The sequence below is a fragment of the Poecilia reticulata genome, linkage group LG19 (genome assembly GCF_000633615.1).
Source record: "Poecilia reticulata strain Guanapo linkage group LG19, Guppy_female_1.0+MT, whole genome shotgun sequence".
Classification (NCBI taxonomy): Eukaryota; Metazoa; Chordata; class Actinopteri; order Cyprinodontiformes; family Poeciliidae; genus Poecilia; species Poecilia reticulata.
The window spans coordinates 17,316,784-17,335,313 of record NC_024349.1 but is presented as its reverse complement, the minus strand read 5'-3'; the positions used below and the strand labels follow the sequence as shown (position 1 = coordinate 17,335,313).

The 18,530-nt window shown below is 38.1% G+C and overlaps 1 protein-coding gene across 3 annotated transcripts in view; it reads left to right on the top strand.

The window, feature by feature from the left end:
* The window catches only part of myo1d (myosin 1D), a 93,136-nt gene that overhangs the window by 47,658 nt on the left and 26,948 nt on the right, over positions 1–18,530 (top strand). For all 3 annotated transcript variants that reach the window (XM_008437408.2, XM_008437410.2, XM_008437407.2), the window contains 7 exons: positions 1,263–1,395; positions 1,773–1,939; positions 2,341–2,548; positions 11,969–12,192; positions 13,370–13,508; positions 14,125–14,229; positions 14,406–14,519. In XM_008437408.2, the coding sequence (XP_008435630.1) occupies positions 1,263–1,395; positions 1,773–1,939; positions 2,341–2,548; positions 11,969–12,192; positions 13,370–13,508; positions 14,125–14,229; positions 14,406–14,519 (1,090 nt within the window). The remainder of the gene's footprint in view (positions 1–1,262; positions 1,396–1,772; positions 1,940–2,340; positions 2,549–11,968; positions 12,193–13,369; positions 13,509–14,124; positions 14,230–14,405; positions 14,520–18,530) is intronic.

The following is an 18,530-nucleotide window of genomic DNA, read 5'->3' as shown; positions in this document are numbered from 1 at the left end:
TACATTAGTACAAAAATTATTTCCAAATCACTGAAGTAAACATCACTGATTATGGAAAAGTGACCTAGCAGACTACATTCAGCGCTATTTCAGTCCTGTTTCTACTTGAACACTACTGAAGAACTAAAACACTGATGGGAATCAGTTTATCAGCTTTGAGCTCTGAAGCTGATTAAGTATTTTGAGTGTTTTTTTTTCTCCAAATAATTGAATAACAAAAAAGCAGACAGGTTTCTTTAAATTACATTTCAAAAAGCCTACAAAGTTATTCTTTTTCCTACCAAATGTAGGTATTTTAGTACTTTGGAAATTGACTTTCCAAAGTCATTTTCAACATTAGTGTCTCACCTCATGAATGTCTTTAATGTTTTTAATTTTTTCTTCTTTCTTTTCGACGTTTTAATGATGTAATGTTTTTTTTTTTAAATCTCTCTCTTTCTCACTGATTATTTCTGTTTTTATTTTAATTATGTAAAGCACTTTGAAATGCCTTGCTGCTGAAATGTGCTATACAAATAAAATTTGATTGATTGATTGATTGATGAATGTTCAAACATTCCCATAAAGACTCACAAACATGCAGGAAAAACTTCCTAGAACAGCCTTAAAAGCCTGCCGTCAGCCTTTTAATAGGCTGCCATCAGCCTTTTAATGGGCTCACAGCAGCCTATTAAAAGGCTAAACCATTTTTTGAGAAAAATGTATGAGTAGCTAGTGTATTTTTTTTTTTACCAATGATCTAAATCAAATGGTCCAAATTAATCACGTGTTGACTTATCTTGTAGGCCCATTAAAAAACTATTTTAAATCAGAAATAATCTCACGTATAGCAGACAAACAAAGGTTTGACTCTAATTTATGCACAATCACAATGAAAATGGAAAACAAAGGTGTTAAAGGTTTAAGGGATTTGAGTGGTTTTACAAAGGATGCTTAACATAAGTGTTAATTTTGCTAAAATGCCTTTAGGCATGAACAGAAATTTCAGGGTTGGTTTAGACGGGTTGTGTTGGCGTCTGAATACATAAAAGCTGGAAGCGGCTGCTTTTATTTTTAGTGGACTGAATAAATCAAGAACTGGATGTAAACTGTTGCCTTAAAAGTAAGAAGCTGTGTTGGACCATATGGTGCATCTTTTTCACTAGAGAACAAATAATAATTTTATTACTTAAGGTTGGATTTTATTTTATAATATTTTTCCCTCTTTATGCATCAATCCCTTCAATTTTCTTATGTGTTTTTCTCTTCTTTTTTTTTCATAGTTCCAATCCAGTGCTGAAGGGGATGTGGCCTGAGGGCAAACTGAGAATTACAGAGGTCACCAAACGGCCACTGACAGCAGCAACAATCTTCAAAAACTCCATGATCTCTTTGGTGGAGAACCTTGCCAGCAAGGTGAGGAGTCAAAATCAGTTGAACCAATTTCATGAACAACATGTGAACTCTATGAAAGACGGTGGGACAAATCCAAAACAATTCCACAGCTATTTATAACAGACCTTCATCTTTGCAAACAAAAATAGCAAATTGTTGGATAGCATAAAATTTAGGACATAAAGATAATCATATTTTGTTGTACCGTCAGACCGTTGGTTCCCAAAACTACACCAATTAAAAAAAACCCTTGTAAAAGCACATGCAGGGTCAGTATGACTACGCTGAACCACATACAGGATAAAAAAGTTGCAGGGTCCAATGGATCAGCCATTATGATGTGCCAAAGAAAGGGACAACAACTTTTCTGTTTGCCTTCTGTCTTCTGCAATCCACAGGAACCCTACTACGTCCGCTGCATCAAGCCCAACGATGTCAAATCTCCTCTTCTGTTTGAGCCCGAACGCTGCCGCCACCAGGTGGAGTATCTCGGCCTGCTGGAGAACGTCAGAGTGCGTCGGGCCGGCTTCGCCTACAGACAGACATATCCACGATTTCTACAGAGGTATAACAACCAAAAAAGAATTATAGAGGCCGTCTTTCAACAAACTAGACAATAGCGTCTTAATCTTTTATTCATTGTCCGTTTATTGTTATCAAGGTGAACTTCTTAATAAAAATTCATCTTGACTGCCCTTGAAAGTTATTTGTTCACTTTGATCTCCAAATTTTCTCATTTTACAGCTGTAAACTTCCAACTTTGTTGCTGGGATAGACCAAAACAGTGTTTTTCTACTAATAAGAATCAGAAAATTGTGACGTACATTTATGTTCTGACCTCTTTACTCCAATACCGCTACGGAGTAAACTTAAAATAGTTTAAAATAGTAGATTAAAAATAGTTATAAATGTAGCTTTGAAGCATCAACACTGCCGTTTCTCATGTCTTCACTGTGGTTTCTTTAGATACAAGATGATCTCAGAGTTTACATGGCCCAACCATGACCTGCCGTCAGACAAAGACGCCGTTAAGAAGCTTCTGCAGGGCTGCAAGTTTGACCACGACGTGGCTTACGGCAAAACAAAGGTCTTCATCCGCACTCCGCGGACTCTCTTCAGCCTGGAGGAGCAGCGAGCAGAAATGGTCAAAAGAATCGTCGTCTTCCTCCAGAAGGTAATCGTGACCACATGGGCGTATTTTATTCACTTTATTGCTAAAATGTCATGTAATTAAATCTTTAATCTGTATAGTTCTACTGCTACTTTGTACAATTTTGTCCCTCATTTTCTTTCTTGTATTTTAACCCATCAAACAAACTGATGATTGCTATTTCATGGTATTTGGTAATAATAAAAGAGCTTCTAATGCTAAACATCAATCATTATTAAATCTGCCAGTTGCCACCCATAAACATAAATCATCTGATTACATTCTTGAAATGAGATTATGAGCTACCTGTGTTTCCGAGGCCAAAGATCTTGTTCCTTCTGGATTACATCGGATGCTGCTCTGCATATGAATAACCTCTGAGAGGAATACGTCTGTGACTCTGCAGTTAACTGGAAAAGCTCAGAGGTGTTTTAGAAGCTGAAATCCTCTTGTGTTATTGGTGTTGCTTTTAATTTTCTATTTTTTAGCTTCTTTATCAGAATGTAGTGGTTTTAAAACAGTTGATTTTCCTATATAAACTGCAACTTAGTTAAGTATATTTGAACACATTGAAAATAATATGCTGCGATCTCTGGATGCGTCACTGGACTGAGTGGTTGTTGTCTTCCTCATGCGTCAGTGATTTGATGACACTTCCTTCAGGCGAGAATGCCAAGATCTTGGTGCGATTATGCTGCATTCGCTGACAGGCGTCGTTTTAGTATGCATAGGAAGAATGTGATGGTTTGTAAACGTGGACTGACACACTGTCTCAGGTTTAAATTGAGAATATGCAATGCAAATTCTATGTCGGTTTTAAAAAATGCCAGTTCTGACTGACGGTCACACTTGTACAGCATCAGTTTATCAACAGTGTGAGAGAGCTCTCGTACATAAATCAAGTGAGGCACTATTTGTGCTGCGCTTGGGACCCGACTGATTGGCATTTATGATGTCAGCAGATTCCTCCCCACTGTGGTGTTGTATTCCTCCACAGCTTTAATGTGCACCTTTGTCAAGGTAACCCCAGACATGAAAGGGTTTTCCAAGGCGAATTACCTTCTGTAGTGAAATGATTGGTTGACCTTATTTATTGATCGATGTGACCTGTCGGGAGTTTCTTCCCCCTGAGGAAACCCTTATCTTGTATCTGTGTATAATCCAGCTTTGATAACAAAGAGAAAGCTCAGAGGAATTGTAGCTCTTCCGCCAAAGCAAATGGCTCAGCATGGTTGACTTTTTTTTCCAGAAGCTGTATTTAATCTCGTCCTCTGTCAGTGTCGAAGCAAAGCTTTCATTATGTGCATGCTCACACACTCCATATTTTCAGAGCGTCAAATAAAAGCGTGACAGCAGAATAGACTCCTGTATCTTTCCATGCTGTTACTCAGAAAACATCCCAGTCGGAGTCTGGTCTGCTGTGCCAAGCGGGCCTTTTATCAGCACCCGGCACACCATCCAACCTTATGCCAGGCGGCACAGTGCCAAAAGTTAGTGCTGTATGACTGAGGCACCGACATTCTCCTTGTCCTTATTTACCTCACAGATTTATATTAATTCCACTTAGTTTGCCCTGTCAACAAAACAGTCTGTGACTCTGCATACAGCTTAAGTGTCAGCTCACACTGCAGCTGCGTGTGTAAACCGGGAGACACCAGGCCCCACCGTTCAGACTCCCTTTTTCTTCTGTTTTCTCAATGTCCAAAATAGTTTATCAGGGCTCTGTATTGGAGCCCATTTTCTTTCAACCTGCCATCCATTGTCTCTACCTGCTTAATCTGACGGTTATAGACCAGACTAAGCATTCTGTTTAAATTTGATTTGTTTTAAAAAATCATATTCCATTTAAATGCAGATGACACTTATGTGATTATCTTCCTCAACATCAGCAGTAGAAAATCTTTCCAGTCGGCCTTTGAAATTCACACCTGTATTCCACAGTTAAAGTTTGAATTGGACAAAAACAAATTAAAGTGTAATTTGGCTAATTAGAGTTGACTATGCATAAAATTATTAGATTAAAGCATTTTTTACTATAAATGTTTTATTCGTATCTAAAAAAAACCCACATTGACATATAATGACAGGCGTTCAAACAAACAGTTTGTGATCAAGTCTTAAAAACATGAATACCTTGAAGATTTCTGCCTTCGACCTGCATTGAATATGAGATTGTTTTGACCATTTCTGAAGTAATGTCAAAGTACGGTTTATATAAACCTTGGTAAATATATTGTTAAATGCATGAGACGATTTAGGAGTTGTTAGCCATAACAATATGCCATGTCTGTTTACTACAATAACATTCAAAAGGGCTTGAATGTGTCAGAACTGATCAACAGAGAAATGTTTGCTGATTTTAATGGAGAAAGAGAAGATTTCACTCCGTCAGTGTGATGTGACTGTTTTTGAAGTGGATGCTCCTTCTGTTTCGCTGTAATGGTTTTGTTGTTTACTTGTTTATGTTGGAAGTTGGTTCTGAACTTATGTTCCATAAGATTACTTATGTATTTTATGGGCTTTATGTTTTGCTGCCTTTATGAGCTGGTCTCTCTTGGAAAACGTCTCTGCTTTTATGCCTTTAAATTACCATAATGCCTCCTGCTTTTAGGAGGGGGGTGTAGTCGGAGTACAGGAGGGGCGAGGGCTTCTTCTCATCTCAAATTAATCCTCTATTTATGAGTTCTTTCTTTATATTCTAGGGTTCATCACATCCTTCTACTCTTTTTATTGTCTGGTTTTGTGAAATCCTTCACTGACATCAAGCTTGGGGGGGAGGGGCAGTTTTTATTCCTACTTTAAAGAACAGGAAGAAAAACGACAAGAATCCCAGAGTCCAACATAAATACAGATAGCCCTTAAATTATACATAAACTTCCCCCACCTGCTCTGTGTGTTGCAAATGAATATTTCATAAATCCAAGCTCAGCCATCCACATCACAGTACCTGTCAGCGTTTGTCAGAGTAGGCGCCATGATGAGACGACACACCCCCCTCGTGTACTCTGAACCTCGGTTTTAATTGCTTTCCAAAGCTTTACATGGTTCATGTGTGAAACTGGGTTTATCAGACATGAGGAGTGTTTTGTTATGGGTCATCAGCTTTTATAGAGAAGCCACATGGGGTTTATATGGACAGCGTCTAGAGGAAAAAGTTTATTTGATGAAGACATTTACTTAATCCTTTCCACTGATACTCGGTTGGTAAATCGTGTCTGAAAGCAATGAATAATGTAGTCATTTGAATTTTTCCTTGGAACAATATTGTCGGAGTGGTAAAGAGGACTGCTAACATTTAGCTGTTTCTGTGCTGACTTTCTAAAAAGTCTGCACTACCTTGGATCCCCTCAACAGCCCACACATATATTTATTGTGAAAAAAAAACCTCAGCAGAAACACAGTCTCTGATCCTTTTATCCCTCCTGCAAAAAGTTTTAGAAATCCTTTCTAAAGAAACTCAACACTGTGACAGATAAAAATCTGATGGTTTAATGTGGCAAATTATGTTGCTATGGATTTGGTTTTTAATTTTCTTTAGTCGGTATTTTATTTTTTATAAGATAACAAAGTACACAACTAAGTTACAAACATGTAAGGCTGAAGGTGTCACACTTTATGTTACAACACGGCCAAAAACTAAATTTTTTATTATATTTCAGAAATTAACAACAGGGTGGCTAACAATAGCAATACATTTGGAGTTGAAGCCAAAATAATATTTTAAAACAAAATCCACGTATTCTGTGTGGAATTCATACATCTTGCATGTTGAATTTTGTTTTCTTCACAAATCACCAATTCAGGACATTTAACAGATATCAGTTACCCAACTGTGCATTAAAGTTGAAGATGCATCAGACTCTATTAATGTCATAAAACAATCAATCTCGCAACTTATCAATCTATGTGGACAGTGAATACTTTTACACTTTCTTTCCATGGAGCTGTCCCATTTCCTCAAAGAAATCATGAATTTCATCAGCATTCAAATTTAATTTTGGATTATTTCAACAATTGATGGATTTGTAAAACAACACAAAAGTATTACGGTAAATAAAACTGTTTAATCATTCTCATCCAAGAGAAACTTTCACATGCTCTGACTTCAAAATACAAGTGTGCATTAAATCCTTTCAAGGTTTTATACGCCTCATGTTTTGAGACACCATGGTGCCAACTGTGTGGGTAAGACTTTTCTCTGGCAAAATCTAGAGTTCACCTGCATAAAAACCGTTCTGTACGTTCATAGTTCAAATCACCCGAGGTTTGTGTGCTTTGCTGCACCTGTAATGTAAAAGATTTGCTTCTCATCCTGCGATGAATAACGAAATCTTTCCAATGTTTTCTTAGATGAATCACCCAGTTAATTTTATTGTCCTTCAAATCAGTTTGACTGATGTTTGTTATTTAAAGCTTATTCTGCTGACTTATACGTAATGCACCTAGAATCTGGTTGAGTCCCATTTCAGTGATCGATGGAGCCAATTCATTTGACTCTTCAATAACCGCTCTTTAATGAGACAGCAATGTTTCAAATCAGTTTGAACACATTTGTTTCACATCATTGGAGGGCATTACCCCCCGAGGTAAAAGTTTAAACCCAATGCAGAGAGTAAAGGGGGATTAGGAACCAGTGTCATTGCTGTGGGTTACTGGTGAGTGTGCCACTCACAGGAGGCCTTCATTGATTTATGATAATGACTGCTGCCCTCAGCTTCTTCCCAGTGTTTCCCTTTGACAGCAAGAGGTCAGCAAACCTCGCAGCTTCATCAGATACTGTCACACAATCCTGATATTAGCCCCCCTCAGTCCACCCCCTCATTGAGTTTGTCATTTAAAAAGCAGTTTGATGTCCCGTGAGGACATCAAATTGGTCCTTCTCAGAATAAAGTGCTTTTTTTTTTTTGCAAATCCCATAAAGGAGTTGTTTTCCATATCTTAGACTGGTCTGTGTACAGTAGTGGCAAGTGTTTACCTTCACAAATGCATCACCTCATTGTATTTATAGCCTGGAGTAATTTGCAGTGTGTGTATTCTGATAGGGCTATTTAGATCCTATTTATTCCTCTTAAAAAAAGAAGATGTCTAGTTAGTCATAGTACTCATATAGTACTGGTTTTCAAGTACCGGAACTAATGCCAGCTCTGGTCCTGGTTGTTGAAAATATCTTGCGTGTAAAGAAGGGTTCTTTGAGCATTCGAATAGCCTCACAGTGGTCACACTAACAATGATTATATTGGAGGGGCTCTGTGATGGACTGGCCAACCGTTCAAGATTTACCCTCCCTCTTGCCCACCAGCTCCCCCTGCGTCCCTTCAAGGATAAGAGCGCACAGACAGTAAATGGATGAATTCTGCTTCTGCAGCTCACAGTGAGACTCGTGCTGTATTTTATGGATTTCAACGGTATCTCAACAGAAACCCTCCAACTCTTCCGAGTTTACCTAGCCTTTATTTAATATTCATTTCTCAACCCAAACAGCAGCAGTCTGTCCAGCTTTGTTGCAACAGAAAAAGATCCCCAATCTGGGTTTGGTTTGATGGGCTCTTAAACCCTGAGCCCCTTAGCTTGGTGAGGACCGCCTCCATAATGATCAGATGGCTTTATTGGCCCAAAGATTGAGGCGGCAGACCGTCAAGGGCCTCGTTACAGGCCTGATTTATCCTCAACCCCCCCCCACCCGCACCCCCGGGAGTCATCTCCATCGGTCGGACTCAATCGTTGGAGCCAGAGTGCTACACTGTGGCAGAACATTGTTGTGTCTAACTGTGGGGCTTCTGTAGATACCCCTGCTGTTTCTGCACCATCAATGTACCTATCCCACTCTGATAAAACTCCAAACTGTTCAATGGGTTTATGTCTGCTCTCATGTTGTTTTGTGATGCTCTTTTTATCCTCCTGTATCACCTCTTACCACTGACATCAATCACATTGTAATTAGTGACTTACGGCTTCGCTAAACAGAGTTGTTAATCTGACAAAGACCTGTGCACCATGTGGGCTTTAGGCAGCCAAAATATTTCCTGAGCTCTCATTGATTCCCCAATTGGGCACTTTTGTTTTGTTCTTTTGCTTCCATTTGTGTATTGAAAAATTTAGACATGAGAGCATCCTTCAAATTGAGACAAAGTACAAGACATTTAACCAAAAACAAAATTCTTGTTTGCATTAAATGTAAGCTATTCTCATTTAACATACTTCATATGGGAGTATTAATTGTAGGTAACTATAAAGAATAGGCTTAAATTAGGAATAATTTTGTTTTCTGAATTGAAGGGTAAGAAGGTATATAGACAGTAAATGGATGAATTTAAAAGCAGCATCTACTGCAGTGAGGCTAAATATATTTTCAACTTGAAAAATATCTGTGTAACTGGAAATCTCAATGGAAATAGCACATTCTAAATTGTCCTTTCAGTATTATTAATGTGCACAATGATACTTATATGCAGCCCTTACTTAAAAGTCCATCTATTATTTAAAAGCTCTGCATCTTCTTGGTGTCTCTTTTTAGCATTCACTCACCCAGGAAGTGTGCTCATGTTGCTATCCAAAGAAAGAAGCTACTGCAGGAGCTTTTGGCAAAGCAAGCTGATGTTTTAACATAAATCTAGCCTATTTGGATTTGTGTGCAGAATAAACTTATTTTATGCTTTTATTTTAGATTTTCTATTGAGTATTACAGGCCAGTCCGGATTAGCAATGCAGTTTTGGGATCATAGTTCCTTGAAACGGCTAAAAAGGAGACAACGCCTAATGCCACCTTTTTCTCTGCAGACATCAAATAGACAGGCACGCTAACTGTAGCTGAGAGAAAACTCATGTTGAGTCTGTTAGTTATTGTTATTCAGTGGATTAGTTTAGCTTAATATAAAAAAAATGCAGAAATTATAAACCAGTTTTATAGGTCAAACAAATATGTTAAACATTTACAAGTAACCTCGCATAAAATTCTTACATGCCCATCCATGTAAGGAGTTTATTGCATGGATGTAACAGTATCTGAATATATAACTCCTGGTTATCTATCCCCTCTGTGTGACTGAAAAGCCTTTATCTGCTGCCAAATAAAAAAAAGCTCCTCTTTTTTTATTTTATTTTTTTATTTTTTTTATTGATTTGGTGTGGATTGCTTTAGTTTTTAGTTAATTTGCTTTTGGTTTACTCTACTCATGTATTTATTTTTGGTTGTTGCAATCCAAAAAAAAAAAAAAAAGAAATCGAAATGAAATCTGCATATAGAATTTGATGAATGAATTTGGTGCAAATGTGTTCACCATTATAACCGTTACATAGTTTTTGATCATGTTTAAGGTAAACACCAGTCCATCTACTTTCTACCCTTGGTTTACTCTTGTTTTGGGTCCAGGTGGGGCTGGTGCTTAGACACTTGGTATTTTTGTCTATATTATAAAAGGATGTCATTCATAGAAGTACAAAGAATGTAAGACGTCTAACAAAGGTGTGTCAAAATTTTAAAGAATTATGCTGGCATTCAAGGCTGATGCACAAATCTCTATCTGAAATTCCAACATAAGTGTTTCTTTTTAGTGTCACCCTGACCGTGATTGAAAATTCTTCATGTTTTAAGCATGAACATTTAACATCAGGAGGTTAATGCATTAACCTCCTGATTGACATACTTATGTCAATGCTTTCTGGGTCCTTTATTTCTCGCAGCAATATGTTGATAGTTTGGCTTGACCAAGCGCCTTCACCTAAAACCGCTAGAGCCCGATTTACAGCAGCTTCGTGATTGAATGCAAAATTGAAATGGAAATAATATGTTAACCTTATTCCCAGAAAAACAATCAAACACGTTCACCTTGTTCCTCCCACCACCATCACCATGAGCACATGGGAGAGACATCTCAGTTATCTCTCTCTTTTATTCATGATGCATTAGAGACATTGCAGCATTGCAGAAATGAAGGACAAGGTCTTCATTATTCAGCCTACACAGCAATGGAGGGATGATTTTTTTTTTTGTGAATGTGGAATGATTTGCATGAACAGAAAATAAATTAGAAGCCTTACTAAAAAAAAAAGAGTAATTTAATTCCAGATGTGACACAAATTTCTGTTCTGATTAGAATCACAAAACATTTGAGGAATCTTGGAAATCATTTTCCTCAATGTTCAGCCGACTTAATATAAACCACACTGGCCTGTTTTTTTGTGTGGATTTTGTCTGCACAGACCAGGCTGATTGCAGCTTAATTCACATTACATGACTGAACAAACCTAAAGGTCTGAAAAGCCAAAATCTCAGAAAGCAGTTTGGCTTTGTAATTAGAAGTTTAAATTTTTTACTCATGTGGCTCAGGTTACTGTAGATCATGAATACTTTTGTGGCTGTGCTGTGTGTGCAGCTGCTTTCTACCTTTTTTTTTTTTTTGTTCCAACATGACATTTTCCACTGATGAACAGAAATGTAACACTTTTATTTGCAGCCTCTCTGATCGATTTGTTTGTGTCTTCGGTGCTCCAGCTTGTTCTCTGCACGCTGTTACACTGCTGGTCTCATCAGGTGAAAACTGCCTCCTCCGCAGTTTCAATATGCAAATAGAAGAAAGCCTTTTCTTTGCCACCCGCCTCCCCCTCAGTGTAAAGGATTAAATATTCATGATCTCCATGATTACAATGCATTACACTGAAGTGGTATTCAGAAGCGTGCCTTCAATGCACACAACCATAGTGCTTTGAACTGTTGATGTTTAGGGCCCTGTCAGTGGATTAGTGGCTTCCAGGGATTATTTAGGGGACACATTAACACCAGATTTGGTGCTTGTGTCAGAATGAGGGAATACTGTTAAAGCGGAGCATATGGTGCTGGTTTTAGAGAGGTTGGATTAGGAGTTGCAGCTCTCTGGGGTCCCCCCTTGCATCTATTATTGATGTTATAAAGGATCTGATAGCCACTCAGTTTATATTTGTTTATAGGCCGTTTTGCTTTTCTCTTTTTTCTTTTAATATTTATGAGATTATAATTTTCTTCTATATTTGGTGTATTCTTTTTTTTCTCTATCTCTTCTCAATTTCTTCTCTTGTTTCCTTGCATGTTGTTGTTTTATACTTGTATGTTCGTCTTTAGCATGTTGAGGACAATATTTCTGTTGAAATCTCCTGTTGTATTAGTTTTGTTGGTGGGTTATAGCTTTCACTTACACTGAGCTTTGTTGACGTTTTTGCTGTTTCAGCCTTTATGGCAGCAGTTTCAGCAAGATGTCTCTTTGATTATAAGAAAATCTAGAATCACCTTATATTTGCTAACATTTTTTCCTGTCCATCTTTACCATTTTTTTTTCTTTTATGCATTTATTTATTTATTTGCAGGTGTCTCCTAAACCAAAAGAAATGTTAATTGTCTTCAAAAGATTAATTATATTTTGTGAATGCTTACCTTTTTTTTTTTTTTATCTGTACCATTCCCATGTGTTCCAGGTTTGGCGGGGCACTCTCGCCAGAATGCGATACCGGCGGATGCGCGCTGCCCTCATAATCCTGCGGGCCTACCGACGCTACAAGGTCAAGTCCTACATTCGCGAAGTCAACCGTCGCTTCAAAAATGTTCGCTCCATGAAAGACCATGGCAGACACGTGAAGTGGCCAACACCTCCTAAAGTCCTGCGCAAGTTTGAAGAAGCAATGAAGAGCATCTATAACAGGTATTCGACCAGGACAGCTAGCGATGCGCCAGTCGGAGGTCTGAGGCCGATTTGCAATCTGTGGTTTTTGTAAAACTTCAATTTGCCAATGCTAGTTTTGATCAATTAAGATTTGTTGCTAAATTCTATCATTTTCAGCGTACAGCACATTTGTCTTGCTCACCTGCTATGAGGTTAGTATGTTGCATAGCTTTTTGTTTTTTTACCCGTTAAGGTTGGGTCTGGGTCAGTCAGCTTATACATTGGTAATTATTCATCAATTTGACAACATTGACAAAACAGTTATGAATTGACGTCATGTGGCAAATGGCTCCATTTCTTACCTAAAAACATTGGATAGCTATGAATGAATATATTTATTTCATTTATTCTAGTTGCAAATTTCTGCAAAGTTTGGAGTGACGCTTGGTTTTTTTAATAGCTGTTATTAAACGATCCCAGATAAATGCTACATTGATCTGATTTATCGCTCTTACTCACATCCTGGACTCATTTTGAAACGGCAGGTTTTGATCTGTGTCTCAAGAGTCACTGATGCTGAAAGCAACAACACTCCTGTAGTAGCAGTGAGTTGCTGAGCAATAGTGGATGTAATTTGGGCTAACATCTTAGTTTTGGATCCCACTTTTGGAATGTTAACAGCTAGGTTAAAATAAAAAAGTTCAGATGGTGCAGTTTATGTCTACCTGAAGCAACTGTCGTTTTAAAGTGAAACTCAAATCTCCAATTACTCATAGAAAAAAGAGAGGTCATGAATATTTTGGGCATGATGCTTAATTTTCTTAAAGGAAATCTCACTGGAAACAACACATGGTCCAGAGGGTTACTAAGAACCAGATGTGTCCTTTTTCGAGCTGTTTACACCTGTTTCCCGTGGCTTCAGGCTCACGCTGGGTATCGATTTTATTTCTCTTCCATGAGGGACTCATCTGTCTTTCATCTTTTTGTCAGTTTTTTTTCCACCCTTAAGGCAGCCATAGATAGCTAGCCTTCTTTCAGAATCATGTTGGCTGTCGGGATTTCTGAGCGAAAAGGCATTGAAAAATAGCACAGTGCAGCTGGTGTCTGCTAACCCGTCGACAGAATGAAAGCTTTGAGCGGAGGCCTTGATGGAGAAACTTTTCATTTCTGCGATGGGTTTTTGGTCTTTATGAATGCCTTTGGATGTTTCCGTCAGGTGGTGGGCATGGACGCTGATCAAAGGCCTTTCTCCAGAGGAGACTCTGCAGGTCAGGGCCAAGGTAGCCAGCCTGGAGGCCCTGAAGGGCCAGAGGGCCGACTTGGGCTTGCAGAGAGCCTGGGAGGGAAACTATGTGGTGAGTAGGTGAAGGAGAACCAATTGGATTAAATTAGTTATACAGATAAAGAAACAGACTAATAATATTTAATGTTGCCAGTATGTAACATTTTAAATCAATGCGACACCGCTCTTAGTTATGCTTGTGTTTGTGTGTTAGTATGTTTTTGTCCTTTTTATCTTTTTACCTTTTTAATGGACTGATTGAAGGACAATTAAATTGTGTTCTACATATTACAATGGCATTAATGATGATTTTCACCATACATGGCAGTGGATATGCAGCTAAATATACTATTACATGTAAAATCTAGTTTGTCTTAATCAGCTTTTTATACACCTAGTTTGCAGGTTTCTACTAAAAGTAATGTGTATGATGGCTTCTTGCTGCAGAAGCTGCAAAACAATTTAATAGCAGAGCGCATAATCTTTACTTAATTTTTTTTATAATACACATGAATATTTCTTGTTACTGTTAATTGCTTAGCCTCAAATATAAATTAATTAATGGAAAAATCTGGAAATTTGGGGGGGGGTCTGAAATAATATTAGAAATGTGTAAGAACGCTTGTAACTTGGGTCTCTCTGAGATTTGCTTCAAACCATTTTCTTTTCTCTTGCTTTGTGTTGGGCAGAAACGTGACAACCCTGACACCGCTTCGTCCTTCACTCTTGTTTCCAGCGAGCTGCAGCGGAAAGACAAGTTCATGAGAGTTTTGTTCTCCTCCAACGTGAGAAAGGTAGCAGGCTATAAAATCACCGGTCCTCAGCTCGCCACATTTATCTGCATGTGTGCACAGCTATAAAACCTTCTACTGGAGAGCATCATCTCCCTCCAGGGTGTGGAGGCTAGCCTGTTTGCCAGCTCATGATGCATCTCTGGGGGATGACTAACGAGGAGCTTTGTGTTTCCCAGATCAACCGTTTTCACAAGGCGGAGGACCGGGCTCTGCTCATCTCTGACCGACACCTGTATAAGATGGACCCCCTGAAGCAGTACAAACCCATGAAGAGCATCCCCCTCTACAATGTATGACCCCCCCCCTTTTTACATCCTATTTTTAAGCACACACTAGGGGTAGTAAACAAAGAGCTCATCAGAAACTCAGTCACAATGAATAAGGAGTGTCTGTGAATATCTTTTAGAAACTCAATTAGCCATAGATGATTAACTTTAGATCTGAACTCTGACTAGGCCATTGTAACACATAAATATGCTTTGATCTAAATCCTTTCATTGTAGCTCTGGCTGTAAGTTCAGAGTTGTTTCTCGGAACAACCAGTGATGAGCAGTTTCCTTTTATTGAATTTGTTTACAACGTACAACAAAAGAAGTGGCTCTTTATGCTTAAATTTACTAGTAACTTCTATTTTTTTAATCTATTTTTGTTGCCATGGGTACTGGTCACTATGCCTCTTAGCCTTTTACACCTTTGCAGTTTTGGTAATTTCACTTACAAATTTCAACTGCAAGTTGGTGCCGTTTGCTAGAAGACATTTTGTAGCAGAGTTAAAAACAAAAACCACAGAACAAAAACAGGTTCACGCTTCAGAGGAGGAAGACATTCACATCAGTCAGGTAACATTACTAAATAAGAGCATAATCCAAAGCAAAATCTGCAAACACAGTGGCTTCAATTTCTTTTTTCTTATGGTTATTTTGTTTTTGTTTCTCTTTGGGGTGATAACAAGACTTGAGCAATTATTTATGATTAATTGCAGGTCTGATATGAATGGCATACTTAATGGTACTTTTTTAAATTTGAAAGAAATTGACAAGTTTTGTGTAAGACATTGATTAAAAAAAGGCAGTTTGAGAAAATACCCACCTATGTGTACTTAGCCTGATGGACTCCGTAATTTCCCCTCAGAAAGCATGGAGGAGGATCCGCGCTTTCTGATTGGCTACCTGTCACATTCAACTGGCTGCGTTAAGCTCCCAGACGGGGAAAACTCTTGATTTAAATTGGAGCGGCCATGACGATCTACTGCAACACACCACACACTGCAGGATGATCGGTTAGATCTGCCAACGATCTAAGATTGTCATAAGGGGAAAATATGTGTGTGCCCGTCTTCTCTATTTAAATCTAGTGATTACTGAAGGGCAACATACAGGCTTCATAATCTGCACTTTTTTGGTTGAATGCAGTATTTATTTCCACTTTGGCTTTATGTTGTTTAGTTTCTATTCAAGTATGTTTTTTGTTAATGGAGACTGAGAATCCATTTTATTTTCGTTTTTGGTTGTTTTGTTTATTTAGTTTATCAGTTTCAGTGTTATGTGTTCTTTTGAAAATAAGGTGCAGCTATAAGGAAATCGCATGCATTATGCGATTTCCTTATAGCTGGAAATCTATAAGGTCTATTTCCTTCTAGATCTATTTTCTTATAGATTTTCATCTATTAAATCAGTGTCACAAATTAAATCAGTGACACTGATTTAATTATTTCCATTAAATCAGTGTCAAAAGGTCTTGAAACAATATTATCGTTTATCGCAATAATGTTTTAGACAATTAATCGTCCAGCAAAATTTGTTATTGTGACAGGCCTAACTCCAGCTTATTTTTTCAGTTGGTACTATGGTGGAAAGGAGAGATTTTCTTTTCTTTTCTTTTCTTTTTTTTTTTTTTTTTATAGCTACAATGATATATACATGCTTCTTGCACTGTTTTTTTTTTCCTGTAAAACTGACCTGGAGGTCATTGGTAGAGAGGAAATGTGCAAGACAGTAATCTGTGAGGCAGAAGCAGGAATAAGTGAGATATGAGGCCGGTGGGCACCGACAGCTGTGACGAGACACAGCAGTGTTCAGTCTAACGAAATGACAAGAAGGAATTGCAGAGCTGGAAAAGTGGAAAACTCGAATCCTTTATCAGAGCATCTGGAGGAAAGATGTGGGGATCGAGTTGAGACAGATGGTGTCAGAAAAGACGCGTAGCAGGAGTTAAAGGGGTTTTTGGTTATTGTTCATTCAGGGACAAACTGTCACAAGCACAAACTGTGAACTCAGTCTACATGCAGAAGGCACAGAGGCAGCCATCAACATAACTCTCACTGACAAGAGAATGACAATATGCACAAAGCTCAAAACATTTAAATATTGTTTTTCACAATCGTCTGTAGTTTTGTTTGCGAAGTCTGTACAAAAACCCAAACCACTTTGAACCGACAGATCAAATTAACAAACAATTCGACTAAAATATACTTTTTTGTGTCATGGTGCTTCATCAGTCAAATTCATTAGAAACAAAATGAGACACTTTGAGTGGATTAAGTTGTATCACTGAAAATCTGAAAATAAACCAAAAATACTCCAAGTTATGAGGCAGAGGAATATAAAACTCACATTTTAAATACTTTTTGAAAAGTCTTTCTCAGCAGTCTAAGAAATTGATAACATATAGATAACTTTTTGCCACATGACATGATAGACCTGCTGCTTATTACAACAGTAATTGAATTAGAAGAATGTTTTATTGCATTGTATTTGATTTATTATTTATTTCTATGTTCCTGATTATGAACCAGTTCGTCTAAATTGCCTTGGGATGCCATTTGTTGTAAAGTAACGATATAAAAAGCCTCTTGAATTTAACTGAATTGCATTGTGACATCACTGCCTTTGTGTAAACAAACCTTTCCACACAATAAAAGTCGAGCTGCAAGGGGAAGGGAATTGGTCAAGGTGAAAAAGTGCTGATGTAGGAGTGAGTGGAAAGGTGCGTATGTGTGCGAGTCAGAATATATAGAGATGTAAACCGGGAGCCGGCGCAGCGTGACATGGAGCTATTGATCAGAAAAGGTCAAATAAAGGGGAAAGCAGTTAGCTGGTTGTTGATTAGCACTGATAGGCCAACAGCACAGCATCCCCTTGGCTGCCCTACAGCGACTATTTACCGCTGCTCCTGAGGGGCAAAGTAAAGACACCGGCTGGTCTAATAGATGGTTAATAAGCTTGTGAGGAACCGACAACTGTCCAGCTAATGATTTATGCAGCAGTAAATACCTGTGGGCTGAGATTAAACTATTAGTTGAGAGAAATATCCCCTTTTAATCAGCAGTTTTTGTTGCTGCTTTTTGACATCTTATTGGTTTCCTTGTTTTTTTGTTTTTTTTCTGTTTCCCATCTCCCCTTTTCCCCTCCCAGCTCCCCATCTAATCCCAGCTATTCCCCCCCGCTCCCCCATCTCCCTGCTGTCCTCCCGTTGTTGTCATGCCAACTTCCCGGGAGACAGTGTTGTCATGGTTACCGAGCACAGAAAGGATCAGCTGATGTTGCTCATGTATGTGTACTAATCGGACTCCCGTATGCCAATGTTTGCCCTTGTTTTCATTTTCTGTTTTTTTTTTATTATTATTTTTATTTATTTAGCTCCAAAAAGGACAAATATGCAACATAATCATGTTGAAATCTATTTTTATACACTTAAGAAAATCTGGTGTTTTAAAAATAAGTTACTAAAAGATGTTGCTGGATGCAGCAGGGCTTACATTATAATCCATCCACTGCAGAGGTYGTTTGCAGAACTTTATGTTCTCCACAACCATGCTGGTCTCTCTGGTGCTGTCAGTTTTGCAGCAAGAATGGCTACTAAGCCTCCCTCATTATATTAAAATAATTGAATCACTGATCTTTCTGTTCTGGGCTGCTGGCTTCTGTTTTGGTTGCATAACCAAAAAGGTTAATCTGGGAGAACTTGCTATTCAAATTATGTCCTTGTGACATCCATGAAGCAGAGCACTTAAGACCAGAGACCACTTTTTAAATGAAGGAGAGGTTCTACCTGGTGGTGGATTTTTTATTTATTTATTTTTGCTTGAAAATCAGTGGGTGTTCTTAAATACAATTACATTAAATAGCTTTTTTCCCCCCAGATTCATACAGGCATTTGTTGTAAAAATCTGTAAAAACAGTAAAATAAATTCATACATTCTTGCCGTAATGCATATCAAGCTGAGAAAGAAAATCCAAACTTTACTTTTGGTCTATTTTGTGGGTAGGTAGAAAAAAAGAAGTCATGTTCATGTTCAGATT